The following is a 15,664-nucleotide window of genomic DNA, read 5'->3' as shown; positions in this document are numbered from 1 at the left end:
TATAAAACTGTTTTGGGTCCTGTGAGAACTGGGCGCTACAACGAGTTAAATAGTTTTTATAACACTGCGCGTTCAGCACGGTAAAGTTTGACCGAGCTGATAAGGGCATATTGAGAACCAGTGAATTTAAATTTAGCAAACAGCCAATAGTTTTTATTTTTAAATCGGCTCAACTCTTTAGTAAACCACGGCGGTTTATTCGAGCTTGGCGGATAATATAACGGAACACATTCAGTAAAAAATGAATTCGTGGCACTGTAAAAAATATCCACGGCAACTGCCATGTCAGTGCACATGTATAGATCGGACCAGTTGAACTCGTTCATAAAATTATTCAGTCGTTCAAAGTCCGTTTTGCGAAAACACAGGACTTTATTGGCTGGACAGTCAGAAATATTCTGTACGTCACACCCAATATCAAGAGTCACATCGAAAGTTGGATGATAAGGATCTTCGGGCTGCGTCAGAGGCGCCACTCTTGCTAAACTGACTCTCGCAGGATCAGAGGCGAAGCAAAGATCAAGCAAGCGCTGTAAGGAATTTCTGACATGGTTGACTTGAGACAGCGAAATGTCGAACAAGCCAGCAATAAAGTCATGTTGTGTAGGTGTATGGAGAGTATCGGTGGAATTATTTGAGCACCAAATAGCACTAGGGATATAAAAATCTCCTAGGACTACCAACTGGTCTCTATCCAAAAGTCTACTGGAAACCATCTGAATAGCGGAAACGTGATTCCAATAAATAGGAAACTCCGACAGTGGAGGTATGTAGGAACAGGTAATAAAAATTGAGCTACCTTTGATAGATAGCTTCACACAGAGGAATTCAACATCGTTGCATTCCTCGAAGGTTAATAATTCTGACGTGAGTGAGGAGTCCACCGCTATGAGAACTCCACCCCCGCGTCTGATAGGGCGATCTAGCCGATATAAAGTGAACACAGCTGGAAAAACTTCGGAGCTCAGAATCTCCGGCTTTAACCAGGTTTCTGTGAGCACAATAACCTGAGATGCAAACGAAAGGCTATCAGAATACAAGTAAGGAAGCTTACTACGTAAGTCTCTTGCATTCTGATAGGAAATACCTAAGGAGTAGGTTAGTTTTTTGGGTCGGGATTGGAAGACGTAGAAGGCGCAGTGGTAACATCAGGCCTGGGAAGAGTTATTCCTACAGGCCGGTTTTTCTTTTTCTTCGCCTCGAACTCCTTAACAACTATGTACTCTGGCCAGAAGTTGGGAGAGCAAATAGTGTTAAAGAGCTCGTTAGGGACATTTATCTTGAAAGATGAAATGTCCCTTGCGTAAGAAAATTTAAACTTTTCCACCTTTATCTTAATTTTTTCGGCTCTGGTTTTGCCTTGTATAAAGGCGAGAACATCTTCCGATGTTTGGTCAGGGGAGAGCCGCGAGACAAAAATATGTCTCGTTCGTGGAACCACAAAAGGGCTTTTGGCAAGGCAGATTGGTTATCTGCCGTACCATTGTCGGCCGATATTCCGGGCCTAACACCCTGGGTAGATAATAGTGTGTACACGGGACTTTGAGGGGTCAATATTTGCGACCCCCCAGGGGATAAAACAGAAATCACCGGCGGTACGGGCACTCCCGCTGCACATTCGGATACCGAATCTTTCCTAGCGCTCGATCTCAGCACTCTTGGAATTAATGCTGAGGTCGAGGGCTGTGCCGTGGGAGGCTGCTGCTGAGAGCCTGTTGCGGGTAGTTGGGGTCCGTCTACATGCTGCCCACCAATAGCAGTTTTTTTTGCGCCTAGGAGACTCATTTAATAGCGTAAGGCTATTAAATTGGGTGTCCAGCGCCAAGAACATATCAAGAGTTTTACGAAAACTCGTTAAAATGCCCTTAAAACCGCTTTTGGTTTGCCGCATGAAAGACGTCATTTCCCTTTCTACATCGCGACAGGCCTCACAGCAGTAATGCAGGCCGATGTTTTTCCTTACATCGTCCACCGTCCGAGCTGCAACTCCAATACACTTGGCGTGCATGACGTTGTCGCACAGCCAGCAGCCGATTGTAAGGTCACCTGCAGCAATTGCCTTTTTGCAGGTTTTAACGGAACAGACAATATTTGAGGACATTATAGCGACTTACCACTGTACTTTCAATTAAAAAAAAAATAACAACAGAGCTAGGAAGAAAGAAGCGAGAGCGATAGCGAGAGAGCGGGAGAGCGTAATAGATTAGATAAGATAAGAAGTGCAGCGGCACAACTAAAGCGAGAGAGTTGGAGAACGTGGGAGATAAATAGATGAAACGTTTAGCTGTTGCGACGGCGCAAACAAAAGCTAAACGAAGAAGGCACAAAAAGGAATTCAAAATATGCAAAAGCTAGCACTAGCAACACAACTAAATTGGAGAATAAACCAATTATATACACAAAATTAGGATAGCTGCATGCACACGCGAAGTGAACGGGAAGTTATAAACACAAATTAGAAAATTTAAGTTAACCCCGATGGTTAGATTGAAACTTTAACACAAAACGAGAGCGCAAGAAAAAAACACGTCCGTTCACTTGGAAAGATGATAAGATTATTTCGATATACGCCCTTTGGAATGTCAGAAAGTCGCCGTCATCTGGAAAATAAATAGTGCTTTTCTTTGTGCAAAATTATTCCTTGATGATGTTTTTAGCCAACTCGATCGTCATTTCTTTATATGTAATTTTAATTTTTAATTTCTGAAAGTAATGACTTGTGTTAACTGTGTTTGTTTCTCCTTTTACTACTTCTATTTGTCTAGAAAAATAGTTTAAGGGTCTTGCGGTGATGGAGATGTAATTTAAGTTATCTTCTGCAGCGCTATGGATTGTCGCATCCATGCTATCAGCAATTTCGCTTCTTTTATTACTGTGCGGGAAAGAGCGTCCGCTACATAATTTTCTTTGCCTGGAAGATACTTAATTTTCATTCTTCATTCAATTTGATTTTCCACCTTTGTAGTTTCATGTTAGGTTCCTTTATGTTGTTAAGCCACACCAATGGTTTGTGATCACTTAATATTTCAAATGGCCTTCCGAATAGATATGACCTAAAATATTTAGTTGCCCAAACTATAGCTAACAATTCTTTTTCGATAGTAGCATAGTTTATTTCGTGTTCGTTTAGCGTTCTGCTTGCGTAACATAATTGCTCCAATTGCTATATTGCTAGCGTCAGTTGTTAAGAAAAGGGTTTTGAGAAATCAGGGTAGATTAAAATCGGGTCTGAAGTTATCAATACCTTTAGTTTTTCAAATGACTCTACATAATCTCTGCATTTGGTGTCGAAAACCGCTCCTTTTTTCAACTTTAGGGTCATAGGTTTAACTACCTTAGCAAAGTTAGGAATGAACTTGCGATAGAATCCAAATAATCCTAGAAATGATTTTATTTGTTTAGGAGTTTTTGGTAATGGGAATTTTGTGATTGCGTTCGTTTTGTTTGGGTTAGGCCGAATTCCGTTAGTAGTGACAATATGTCCTAGGAATTCTGTTTCCTTCCTCATGAACTCACATTTATCTAATTGCAATTTTAAGTTAGCGTCCCTTAATTTTTCGAAGACTTTCTTCAATGATAAAATATGTTCCTCCAATGAAGTGGAGTAAATTATGATATCATCCATGTATACCAAACAATCCTTGTAGATTAAATCTTCTAAACAGTTGTTCATGCATCTCTGAAAAGTTGCCGGTGCATTTTTAAGGCCAAAGGGCATGCGGGTATATTCGTAATGCCCATGTTTGGTTGAAAACGCTGTTTTTGCAATAGATTTTTCCTCCATCTGAATTTGATGGAAACCTTTAGCTAGGTCAATAGTAGTGAAATACTGACATCTTCCCAGTTTGTCAAGTATTTCGTCCATTCTAGGAATCGGAAATTTATCATTTATTGTTATTTCGTTAAGATTCCTATAGTCGACTACTAGTCTGAATTTCGGTTTACCTGAGGCGTCTGCCTTCTTTGGAACTACCCAAATAGGTGAACAATAGGGGGACTTAGATTTTCGGATAATGCCCTGCTCTATCATTTCCTTAATTTGTTTATTTACCTCCTGATCAACACTCTGGGGGTATTTGTATGGCTTGCGATAAACCGGATTTTCATGTTGAGTTTGGATAACATGTTTAATGGTACTAGTAAAAGTCAAATTCTCACCTTCTCTGTACTGAATGTCTCTATATTTGTATAGGACCTTCTTTAAACATTCCTTTTCTTCAACATTGAGGTGTTCGAGTCTAAACTCATTACATTCGCGTAATTCATTATTGATCGCGAAGTTAGTTGTTTCGTCAGTAATGGATGTGGGATCGGATTGCATTGCATCTGCATCCTCTGCATCTTTACTGTTTTTGGGAGTAAGGTACTTTAGGGGTGCGGTCTTCTCCACTTTTTGTTTGGTTTCGGGGTTAACCTTTTTGTCTTTTGGACTGGGACACTTTTTTAGTGTGGTCTCACCCTTTTTGATTGGGTCAAGGCATCTAGTTGATGCGGTCTCGCCCTTTTTGGTTGGGTCAAGGCATCTAGTTGATGCGGTCTCGCCCTTTTTGATTGGGTCAAGGCATCTAGTTGATGCGGTCTCGCCCTTCTTATCCTTGTATCTGAATTTATAGGTTTTTGAACCTAAGGTTACAGTCTCCTTTTCATAATCAATCTTTGCTTTGGTATCTACTAAGTATTGACGACCTAACAGGAAATCATAATTTTGAGAAAATTTGTGAATTTTTGTTCGAACGGACATATTACATTGGGCTTAATTATTATACTTTTCGTTAATTTTATTGGGCCCTTAATTGTATATACCGTGAGGTTTTCTTTAGTTTCTTTTAAATTCGCAAAATTTTCCCTAATGATGTTAATGGATGACCCTGTATCTATCATACCTTTGTAAAGATTGCTTTCATAATCAATTCTTACATATGGATTGACACTTCCTCTTCTCCCGTGTCCGAGATTTCCGAGGCAGTTTGATGAAAATTTACGTCTACCTCCATTTTAGTCTATCCGCTACTACTTTCTCTTTGTCTTTTAACGGGACCATTATTACCCGGGTTGTGTAAAGTAGAGGGCTGATAGTTTAATGGGTTATTCTGCCTACCTTGATTTAACTTGTTCCTAAAATTGTGATAAACTTGTGGGTCAACAATAGTTGGGTTATTTGGATTTCGATTCTGGGTATTTCGATTCGAGTTACTGGCTTGATTATTATTTTGAGACGTAGACGAATAGTAAGAATTTGTGTTATGTTTGGTATTGTAATATCTTTGATTATTATTTAAATTTTTATTTCCCTTATTCCTGCGATTATAATCGTGAGATTTTTGAAAATACATGTCTTCAGGATTTGCGTCATAAAGACCAAGTTCCATAGTGGCTTGTTTTAACTTTGAGATAGTGTCAATATCCTTACGAGCCAACGACATGTACATTCTATCTGGTAATTTCTTATCGATTGTAGACCTGATAGTCCATTTTAACATATCGGAATAATCGCTCTTAACTACGGGATTACATTCTAGTTCTAACTTATCAAAGATATTACGATGCTGTGCTTCCAGCATCTGGATGAACTTACTGATGCTCCCTGAATATGGCGTCTCCTCCAGTTGTTTTATCAGCGTCACATATGGTCTATGATCGTTAAACTAAGTGGAAAGGGTTTCTCGGATCTCCATCCATGATGTTGCTCCTGCTTGGATTACTGCTTCTAAGGCGTTGTCCACTATTACTCGTTTTATAGCGCCGTAGATTATATGAGCTTGCCGGTTATCTTGTGTTGGGCACAGGGTCAGCAGTTGATCAACCTGGTTGATGAATATTGACAGCTTTCCTGGTGTGCCATCGTAATAATACTAATAAATCAAGGAGCTGATTTGGTTCAGCAACTGATTTATGTGTAGCTCGGAGAGTTGTTGCACTGTTGCCATTTTTAGTTTTGTTTTATTTAAAAGTCACAGAATTAAAAATTCGGATTTGAACTTTATTTCTGACCGCACGGGATTTTCGTTTGGTTGTATTAAAAGCCACAGAATTAAAAATTCGGGTTTGAACTTTATTTCCGACCGCACGGGATTTTCGATTTAGAATACTACTTGCACGTAGATTCTTTAGCGGATCAATTTTTTAATCACTATTTCAATTCGTTGGTCTGGATAGCTAGTTGTATAGCTTATCCTTTAAGTTGACCAATACCGTACTGAAAGGATTATTTTAATTTTTGATCCTACCGACTGCTCCAATTAAATACTTGGTTATTCGTAAGTTAAAAAAAAAAATATTTTTATTTTTATTTAACCGAATAAGTTACAAGATATTTGTATGAGAAGAACACCGACCGAATAATTTCGTGTCTCAAACTGAACTCTGCTTATTGAACTAGGATGGGTGACGATCAAGCCTCGGTTTCGAGCTTTTGTGGATCTTGATGGATTTTGAAAGATTCTGAGAGAGAGCTTAATTGATTGTTTAATTTCTCTTGGATTCAAGTGCATTCGCTCTTGGATACAAGTGCTCTTTTGAAATTTGATAATTTTGTTTTCGAGCTAACGAGTCCGAACTTTGAACGTGTGAACGCGACAAATAGGAAAGGATGTGTAGACAATAAAATTGTTTAGTCTACTACTAGGGACTTGTGTTTATTCTACTGTCGAACTCGTGTGGAGTTGTGGTGTCCAATGACTGTATGGTTATCATTGGATGATGATTCATGGGTGTACATATATGTGGAATAAGTAGGCATGTGCTAAAGTCTATGGGACTGTGGATATGTCACTATATACATATCGATAAATGGTATTTTTGATAGTTGAATAGGGGTATTCCAACTTGCCGCCCTCAAAAATAACATCCGTAAGTTTTCAAATTTTAATTCATTAATACTTATTCTAATGTGGTTGGTGTGAATTCTGGGGTGCAATCTGATCCAGCATTTGCTGCAAGGTATGGGGAAAAACTCAGAAAAAACCCGTACAGATCACTTATTAACTAATTTGTTTACAAAGTAATATTCATATTCATAACCGTTATATTTAAAATTTACATGACGACTTCATTGTCTAATATTCAAGTTAAATGTATAATATTGAGATTTAAAGAAAACAAAAACCATTTACAGAATCGACGTTCATTTAGATATCTGTATCTTTATGTAGTCCCAGTTTCTCTCGCATTTCCATGAATTTGACCGCTGGCTTGGTGAAGACATCTGCTATTTGATTATCTGTCGAAATATACTCAAGACAAATTTCATTAGATTCAACTCGCTCTCTTACATAATGATATTTAATATCAATATGTTTTGTTCTCTTGTGACATGATGGGATACTTGCTATGCTTATACAACCTTGGTTGTCCTCATAAATTTTAATTGGTATTTTAATTCTAATATGCACATTATTTAAAATGGACTTCAACCATAAGGCCTCTCTTACGGCTTCATACAGAACCATATACTCAGCTTCAGTTGATGAGGCTGCTACTGAGTTTTGCCTTTTTGTAATCCAACAAATTAAATTTGATTCGAACATATTAAATAGATAACCTGTTGTGCTTTTTCGATCATTATCATTCCCCCCCCCCCAGTAAGAATCAACATAACCAACTAATATATTTTGAAACATATCATTTCTCTTAAAGACCAGTTTCAAATCAATGGTACCCTTCAAATATCTGAGGACCCTTTTTAAACATTGCCATAGCTCTGAATTATTTTTACTGCTATATCTGCTCAAGATATTTACTGCAGTAGTCAAGACGGGTCGTGTACATAGCATTACGTACATTAGGCATCCAATAACATTTCGACATGGTGCGCTACAGCTTTCATCTGAGTTAAGCGCATCGTAATTTAGTTTAGATAATAGAGGGGTAGTGACCGGATTACAATTACTCATATTAAATTTATCTATAAATCGCTTAATGCAGTCAATCGCCACCAACAAAATTTTATCTTCGCATATTTCTACTCTTATGCCTATGAAATGTCGTATTTCTTTCAAGTCAGTCATTCTAAACTTTTCCATTAAATATTTTTTAAAATTATTCATCCTATTTGTATCGTGTGTAGCTATGACCACATCATCAACATATAATAAAACATATATGTTTTCTCTAATGTTCCCTTTATCTAGAATATATATACAGCGATCAACTGGGGAGTTCACAAAATTGCATTCTTTTAGGACTTATTCAAAAACCTCAAACCAGCATCTAGCTGCTTGTTTGAGCCCATAAATTGCCTTATTTAGCCTACACACATTATCACCGTCACACAACACACCTTGAGGAAGTTTCATGTAAATTTCTTCCTTTAAGACACCATTTAAAAAAAGCTGAATTAACATCCATTTGATGTACTTTCAAATTATATTGCACTGCTAATGATAGCAAGAATCGGAAACTTGAAACTCTGGCAACAGGAGAAAATGTATCCTCATAATCGATTTGATATTTTTGAGTAAAACCTCGAGCTACTAATTTAGCTTTGTATCTAACTGGGTTTTCCATTTCGCCATGTTTGACAGAAAATACACATTTATTATCAACAACATTTTTATCTTTAGGCTTCTTTGTTATTGTCCAAGTATTGTTCAACTCATGAGCACTCAGTTCAGCTTTTATCGCTTCTATTTTTAATTTCATCAAAACTATTTGGGACATCATTAAAAATTGCATTAGCATTTAAAACAAATTTATTTAAGTCACTATCATCTTCTTTGTATGATATATATGGCTTTTTCTGTAACCTTTCACTTCTTCTATTTGTTACAGCATCATTTCTATTGTTGTCAATGCCATCAAGATCTTCCTTATTTTCATTTAGAGGATCAAATTGCTTTCTTTTCCTACTCTCATTCGGAAATTTCTCTTCTTCACATTCCCTACTTTCATTCAGGATATTTTCACTTTCCTTACTCTCATTCAGTATTTTCTCATTTTCCGTACTATCATTCGGGAAGCTATTATTTTCCTTACTATCATTCGGGAAACTTTCACATTTGATGGCTCTAGAATTAACCATATTGGTTTCATCGACAACAACATCTCTAGCTACAATGAATTTGCTATTAATAGCACCCCATAATCTATAACCATTTGCTTCGTATCCCACAAGGATACTTTTCTTTGATTTATCATCAAATTTACCGTTTTTGTGCTTATTATGCACATATACGGTTCAACCAAATACTTTCAAGTATTTTAAATTTCGCTTTTTATTATGCCACATCTCATATGGCGTCCCCTTTTTATTTACAAGTGCTCTACTTGGAATTCTATTAATTAGGTATGTTGCAGTCAACACTGCTTCACCCTAGAAGCTTTTATCTAATTGTGCACCGTTAACCATGGCACGGGCTTTCTCTGTAATGGTTCGTATCATTCGTTCAGATACACCATTTAATTGAGTTGTATGTGGCACTGTCAGGAGATAAGTGATTCTTTTCCTAACACAAAAATTACGCATTTCATTTTATAGATATTCTCTACCATTATCAATATACAAATTAACTACTTTGAAATTAAAGTGTGCTTCACTTTTCGCTATAAAATCTTTAAACATATTAAATACATCTGACTTATGCTGAAACAAGTATGTGACACAATAATGTGTGAATTCATCTACAAAAATAACAAAATAGTTCTTCTCATCTAAAGAAACTGGTGTAATAGGTCCACACACGTCAGAGGGTATTATAAACAGGTGTCGCGTAATATGTCTTTTATCCTTAAATTGGTTAAACGGAAGCCTAGCTTGCTTTCCGCTTAAACAAGGTTCACAAATTTCCTCTGATAACATCAAACTATTAATAAGGCTTGTGTCATTGAATAAATTGTTCTTCTTTATTTCTAATAGTTTAGCATTGCTAATGTGCCCAAACCTCTCATGCCATAATCAATAATTGTTGGATTCTTTACAAGCAATGTATGCTTGCAATTTAATAATTGGTACGTTGTTTAACATACCTGAATCCTTCATGATTGTCATTCTATTCTGCGATATGGTGACACCATCACTGTCAAACTGGGTTGTCAAACCAGCCTCTTATAGCCGCTTGACCGATATGAGGTTTCCAGCAGCCTCCTTGGAATACAGCACATCCTCCAGTGTTATTTCATAATCATTCTGCAATCGTACGACGCCACGCTTCGTGGCATTAATGAATTGGCCTTGCTTAGCCACAGCGATCTTTAATGGCGGTTTCAGGTCCATATAATCAGCATACAGGGAATCATCATTTATTAAGTGGTCAATTGCGCCGGAATCCAGGATAAAGTTGTATTTATCTGTGACACAGTTGCTTAACATGAATGCAACTCCATGTGATGTGGTGGTTTGAGCTTGTCTATTGTCATTTTCTTTTTCATTTGTATTATTATTTTTATTTAGATTTATTATTCTTTTAAGGTGATAACAATCTCGTTTAATATGCCCTACCCTACCGCAGTGGTGACACTTAATATTGCCAAATGGCTTACGTCTACTTTCGCTTACTGATTTTATCACTCTGTTCTTAAAAGGATACTTTTGTTTATTCTTATTAAAGTTATTGTTATTATTCTGAGCTACCGCTTTCATAACCTTTTTGCTTGTATCCTTTTGATCATTTCTTACTTTAATTTCATGATCTAATAGCCTATTCTTAACGAAACTTAAAGTCAAGTTTTCCTCGGACAGCGATTTGATTACTGTAATGACGCCATTGTAAGACAAAGGTAGTGTGAGTAATAAATGTGACACTTTATCCATTTCCTCAATCTTAGCGCCTGCAGCTAACAATTCAAAAAAGTTTAATAGTGGCATCTCGCCCGAATGTTTTAGTGTCAGGAGTCGCTTGCGCGCTGAAAATTGTGAAGCTAGACTTTTTCGTTCGTATACGGATTCTTACAAATTTCACGAGCTGTAACGTCACTAGTTGCAAAATTTAAGAACGAATCACTTAAGTGCTCAATGAGCACACCCTTTGCACTTCTATTATCTTTGACCTAATTTGCATCTTCACTAATAGGCTTTTCCTCATCTACAACTTTAAGAATATCTAATTCTGCAAGAAATGAGCGAACTCGAAACTTCCATACGGAGTACTTCTCTCCGTTAAACGGTTTAATGTTTCGCTTTAATTTCTCCATCACTTCTTCTATTACATATACACACGCACACAAGAATTAAAGAAAAATAAATCAAAACAAATTTCACCACACGTTGCAATAATAGAGACTTCGCAGAAGAAAAAGAAAAAAAAAATAAGAAAGGAAGCTAACTTCGGCACGCCGAAGTTTATATACCCTTGCAGATAGAACTTCTATGAATAGGAATCCATACAATATAAATTATATAGTGACATATTCACAAATTCTGTTATTGACGCCGATCCAAATCCCGGGAGTTGCCATCTAACACCCGTGCTCCACCGAAACAAGAAATACCAGATCCTGTAGCGTATCCAACACTCTGACTGAAGTGTGGTAATGAGCTTGTGGATGTTTTATTCTGTTGAGGAAGTACAAACTTAGAATTTAACCTCAACCTATTCCCCTTTACATACCGCAGTATCTCCTCCCTTCTCTGCTGGGATCGCCGATCGGAATAACCGTGGCGCCGAACTTAACATAGCTTTTCGGCCATAACAGTGTGGCCAATTACAAACGTAGTTCAAATACCGAGTACATACTTAACGAAGGTTCGCCTTAGTGGCGCGTAATTCAAACTTAACTGACTATCGATATTCTAGCGGGTTAGCTTATCCGTTCCGCGACATCCCCGCCCCCGTGAAGCAGCCGCATTCACCACATCCAGAACAGCTAGCTTCGAAGCGGGACGAATCATCCTGGCTCGATCGTCAGTCCTTATCGCCGCTCGCCTGGGCACTCCATCTACTCCAGTGAACACCTCCTCCACGATTCCTCGTTTCCACTCTCGACGTGGTATGGCCGGGTCGCAGATGAACACTAAGTCTCCTCGGCTCAGGGGCTCGACATGTGAGCACCATTTCTCCCTGCGCACAAGAGTAGGCAGGTACTCGTGCACCCATCGCTTCCAGAAGCGGTCTCTCATCATCCTGGCCAGTCGCCACTGCTTCTTCGTGGCGCACCTCTCCAACGGCTGTCCATTGTCTCCGGGTAGATCCGGCAGATTGGGTACTCCTCTCAGCAAGTCGTTGGGAGTCAGTGGAGCCTCCTGGTCCACAGTAACTGGCAGATGCGTTAGTGGGCGGGAATTTACTATGTTCTCCGCCTCGATCAACAAGTTCTCCAGAACATGTTCCATGGGAGCCAGCTCCCTCATCGTATGCGCCAGCACCTTCTTGACGCACTGGACCATCCTTTCCCAGGCGCCACCCTCAGCTGGGTTCGCTGGGCAGTTGAATATCCACTCGATTCCTTTGGACGACAGCTCGCCCTGGATCTTCTCTGGCTCGAAAACCTCGTTGAATCTCCTGGCCTCTCGATTGGCTCCAACGAAGTTTTTCCCATTATCGCTCCTCATCTTGACCACCGGTCCTCGCCGGCTCATGAAGTTCCTCATAGCGATGATACAGGAATCCGTAGATAAATCATGGGCCATCTCCAAATGGATGGCTCTCGTGGTTAGGCAGGTGAACAGTGCCACCCACCTCTTCTCGATGCGACGTCCAATCGTCACATGCAACGGTCCAAAATAATCCAAGCCCGTGTGCTTGAATGGCCATCCGTTGGCTTCCAGTCGGTCCTCAGGCAAAGGACCCATTATTGGCTGCATCGGCTGTGCCCTCCGCAGCTTGCAGATCTGGCAGTCAGCCACCACCTTCCGTAGCAGCCTCCGTAAGTTCGTTATCCAGAACTTCTTCCGTATCTCGCCTATGGTCGCATCGTGGTTCTGATGGCCCATCTTCTGGTGGTAGTGGTGTACTACCATCACCGTCAGCGTGTGTCTGTGGGACAGTATAATGGGGCGCCGGGCGCTGTATGGCACACAAGCGGCGGCGTCGATCCTTCCCCTTACACGCATGACTCCATCGTCGTTGAAATACGGGGACAGCCCTCGCAATTGGCTGCCTTCTTTCGAGATCCTTCCAGCTTTGTCCCTCTCTTCTCCGGAGAACGCTTCACTTTGCGCCTGCCGGATCAATATGCGCTCCGCGTTGGCGCATTCGTTTGCCGTGAGTCCATACTTCTCACGGTCGCTATACTGGCCGCGGCATCGTCGGACGAATCTAAGGACCCAAGCCATGGTCCTTACCAGCCGGTTGTAGTTTGAGAACCTCTGGAAAGATATAAAAAATCCGTTTGCAGTCACTAGCGCAAACTCACATGGCATCTCTTCCTCGTCGGTGGCTCTCGTGCAGCCACTACCACTAGAGGAGCTCTCTGGCCAATTCTCTTCTGGTTCCCGCAGGAACATCGGCCCGCTTAGCCATCGTGACCCCTGACTGAGGTCCACATGGCGTCGCGGCCTGGTTGCGTCATCTGCCACGTTCTCGGCATTTGGTACCCATCTCCATTGGGATACTTCCGTCGTCTCCAGGATTTCTGCCACCCGGTTTCCAACAAACTGTTTATACCGCCGGTGGGTGCTGCTTATCCAGTGCAGCACTGTCTTGGAATCCGTCCAGAGTACGTATCTGCTTATCTCTACACTGTGTTCCAGTTTCACAGTGTTCATCAGCCGTGTTCCCAACACGGCTGCCTGTAGTTCCAATCTCGGGACTGACATTGTCCTCATCGGAGCACATTTCGTTTTGGCACATACGAAATGCACCCGCACGTCGTCGTTTGCGTAGGTGGCCCGCCAATACGCCGTCGCAGCAAACGCCGACTGGCTGGAGTCCACGAAGACGTGCAGCTGGAGTGCTCGTACTCGTCCAGTACCAAAATAGTAGCGTGGACATCGGAACTCCTTCACATAGCTCATCTCTTGCCGCCAGCTCTCAAATGCCGTGGCTAGCTCGTCTGGCAATGGCTCATCCCATGTGACTCCTTTCCGCCAAATCTCTCGCATAAGTAGCTTGGCGGTTACCATGTAGCAGCTCAAGAACCCAATCGGATCAAACGTGGACATCACCAAGCTGAGGAACTCCCTCTTGGTAGGGACACGTTCCCCCGTCATCACGCTGCTGGGAACCCGATGGTACTTGACGCTGAATCTGAAGTCATCTGTTGCCGGGTGCCAATACATGCCCAATACCTTCTGCTCGGATTCGGTCCACTCGACGTTCTCGTTGGTGCCTAACGGATTTAAGGCTCTGACCAATCTCGCCGAGCTGGAAGAAAACCGACACAAATCAAAACCGGCACTTGCGTGTATCTCTCTTACTCGTTTTGAGACGGCTATAGCTTCATCCTCGTCTGCGAAGCTATCTACGTAATCGTCCACGTAGTGGTACTCATTAATAGCCAGGACCGCCCGGGGATCAGTGTGCACGTGCCTTAAAGCATTTGCAGTCTTCACGTGCTGCGCTGAGCATGGCGAACAAGCTGCTCCAAACGTCATCACTGTCATCTCGTAGATCTCCGGGTCTTTGCGGTCATCTCCGTGCCTCCACAAGAATCTCTGGGCGCATCTATCTTGTGGCTGCATCAATACCTGGTGGAACATCTCCTTGATGTCCGCACAGACTCCCACGGCTCCTTCCCTAAAGTGGAAGAGGACAGCCGGGAGTGACTTGTAGTTCTGGGGGCCTTTCAGTAATGCTGAATTCAGGGATACGCCGTTCACTTTGGCTGCTGCATCGAAAACTAGACGGATCTTCCCAGGCTTGTTTGGGTTTTCGACCCCGAAGTGCGGCAGGTACCACAACTTGTCACGGTTACCATAAGTGACCTCCTGCTGCTCTAGTCGTCGTGCGTATCCCTTCTTGACGTAGTCATCCATGATCGCATTGTAGGCCTGCGCGAAGTTCGCATCGCGCTTCATTTTCAGTTCGATGTTGACGAGTCGCCGTAGTGCCATGTTGTAACTGTCTGGCAGTCTCGTCTCGTCATCCTTCCATAGCAGCCCAGTCTGGTATCGTTGACCTATCCGTTTAGTCGTCCTCTCCAAGATGCCCAGAGCCCGTTCATCGTCGCTGGCTGCGACCGGTGGCGCTGGCTTCACTCCGAAGTTCTCTATTTCGAAATAATCGCTGACCATCTTCTCCAGAGCGTCATCCTGGGTAACGGCTAGTAGGCACGATCTCTCCGTCAGTGGACTCGCTTGGCGTCTCACTGGTCCATATACTACCCATCCTAATTTGGTAGCTGCTGCGTATGGTCCTCCTGCGCCGAAGCTTCTGGTCTGCAGGGGAATTCCTAGGTGCGCGTGATCCAGTCCAATAAGGATCCTTGGCGCTGCATTGTTGTACGGCTTCACTGGTAGGCGTGCGCTCGCCCTTGCCGTCTTAACATCTTCCCGACGTAAACTCTGCATCGGAAGACTCAGGTTGCTTACTGCGTACACGTTCCTTAAACCGTGCCGCTTCGGTTTGCCCGCTCCACTGATCTGCAGGCTAACCCTTTTCGTAGGCTCTCTGGCGGACTTACCGCCAAACCACTGCACGTTTAGTTGTCGACTCTCACCCTTTAGGTGTAGGCTTCGGACGAGCTCTTCGTCTATGAGCGTCACAGACGATCCCTCGTCGAGCAATGCGTACGTGTCCACCTGTTGCTTCTCCCCGTACAGCGTCACGGGCAGAACTCGGAACAGCAGGTG

At 41.7% G+C, this 15,664-nt stretch overlaps 1 protein-coding gene across 1 annotated transcript; it reads right to left on the bottom strand.

The window, feature by feature from the left end:
* Positions 1 to 11,570: 11,570 nt before the first annotated feature.
* LOC147644833 (uncharacterized) lies at positions 11,571 to 15,287 on the bottom strand. The gene has a single exon (XM_086840027.1). The coding sequence runs from the start codon at positions 15,104 to 15,106 to the stop codon at positions 11,726 to 11,728; it is 3,381 nt and encodes a 1,126-aa protein (XP_086696153.1). The 5' UTR covers positions 15,107 to 15,287; the 3' UTR covers positions 11,571 to 11,725.
* Positions 15,288 to 15,664: the final 377 nt, after the last annotated feature.

The sequence above is a fragment of the Drosophila serrata genome, unplaced genomic scaffold (assembly GCF_035046125.1).
Source record: "Drosophila serrata isolate PLE 108 unplaced genomic scaffold, ASM3504612v1 contig_85, whole genome shotgun sequence".
NCBI classification, from domain to species: Eukaryota; Metazoa; Arthropoda; class Insecta; order Diptera; family Drosophilidae; genus Drosophila; species Drosophila serrata.
Note: the sequence above shows the minus strand (reverse complement) of the source record. Positions and strands in the feature narration are given on the sequence as shown.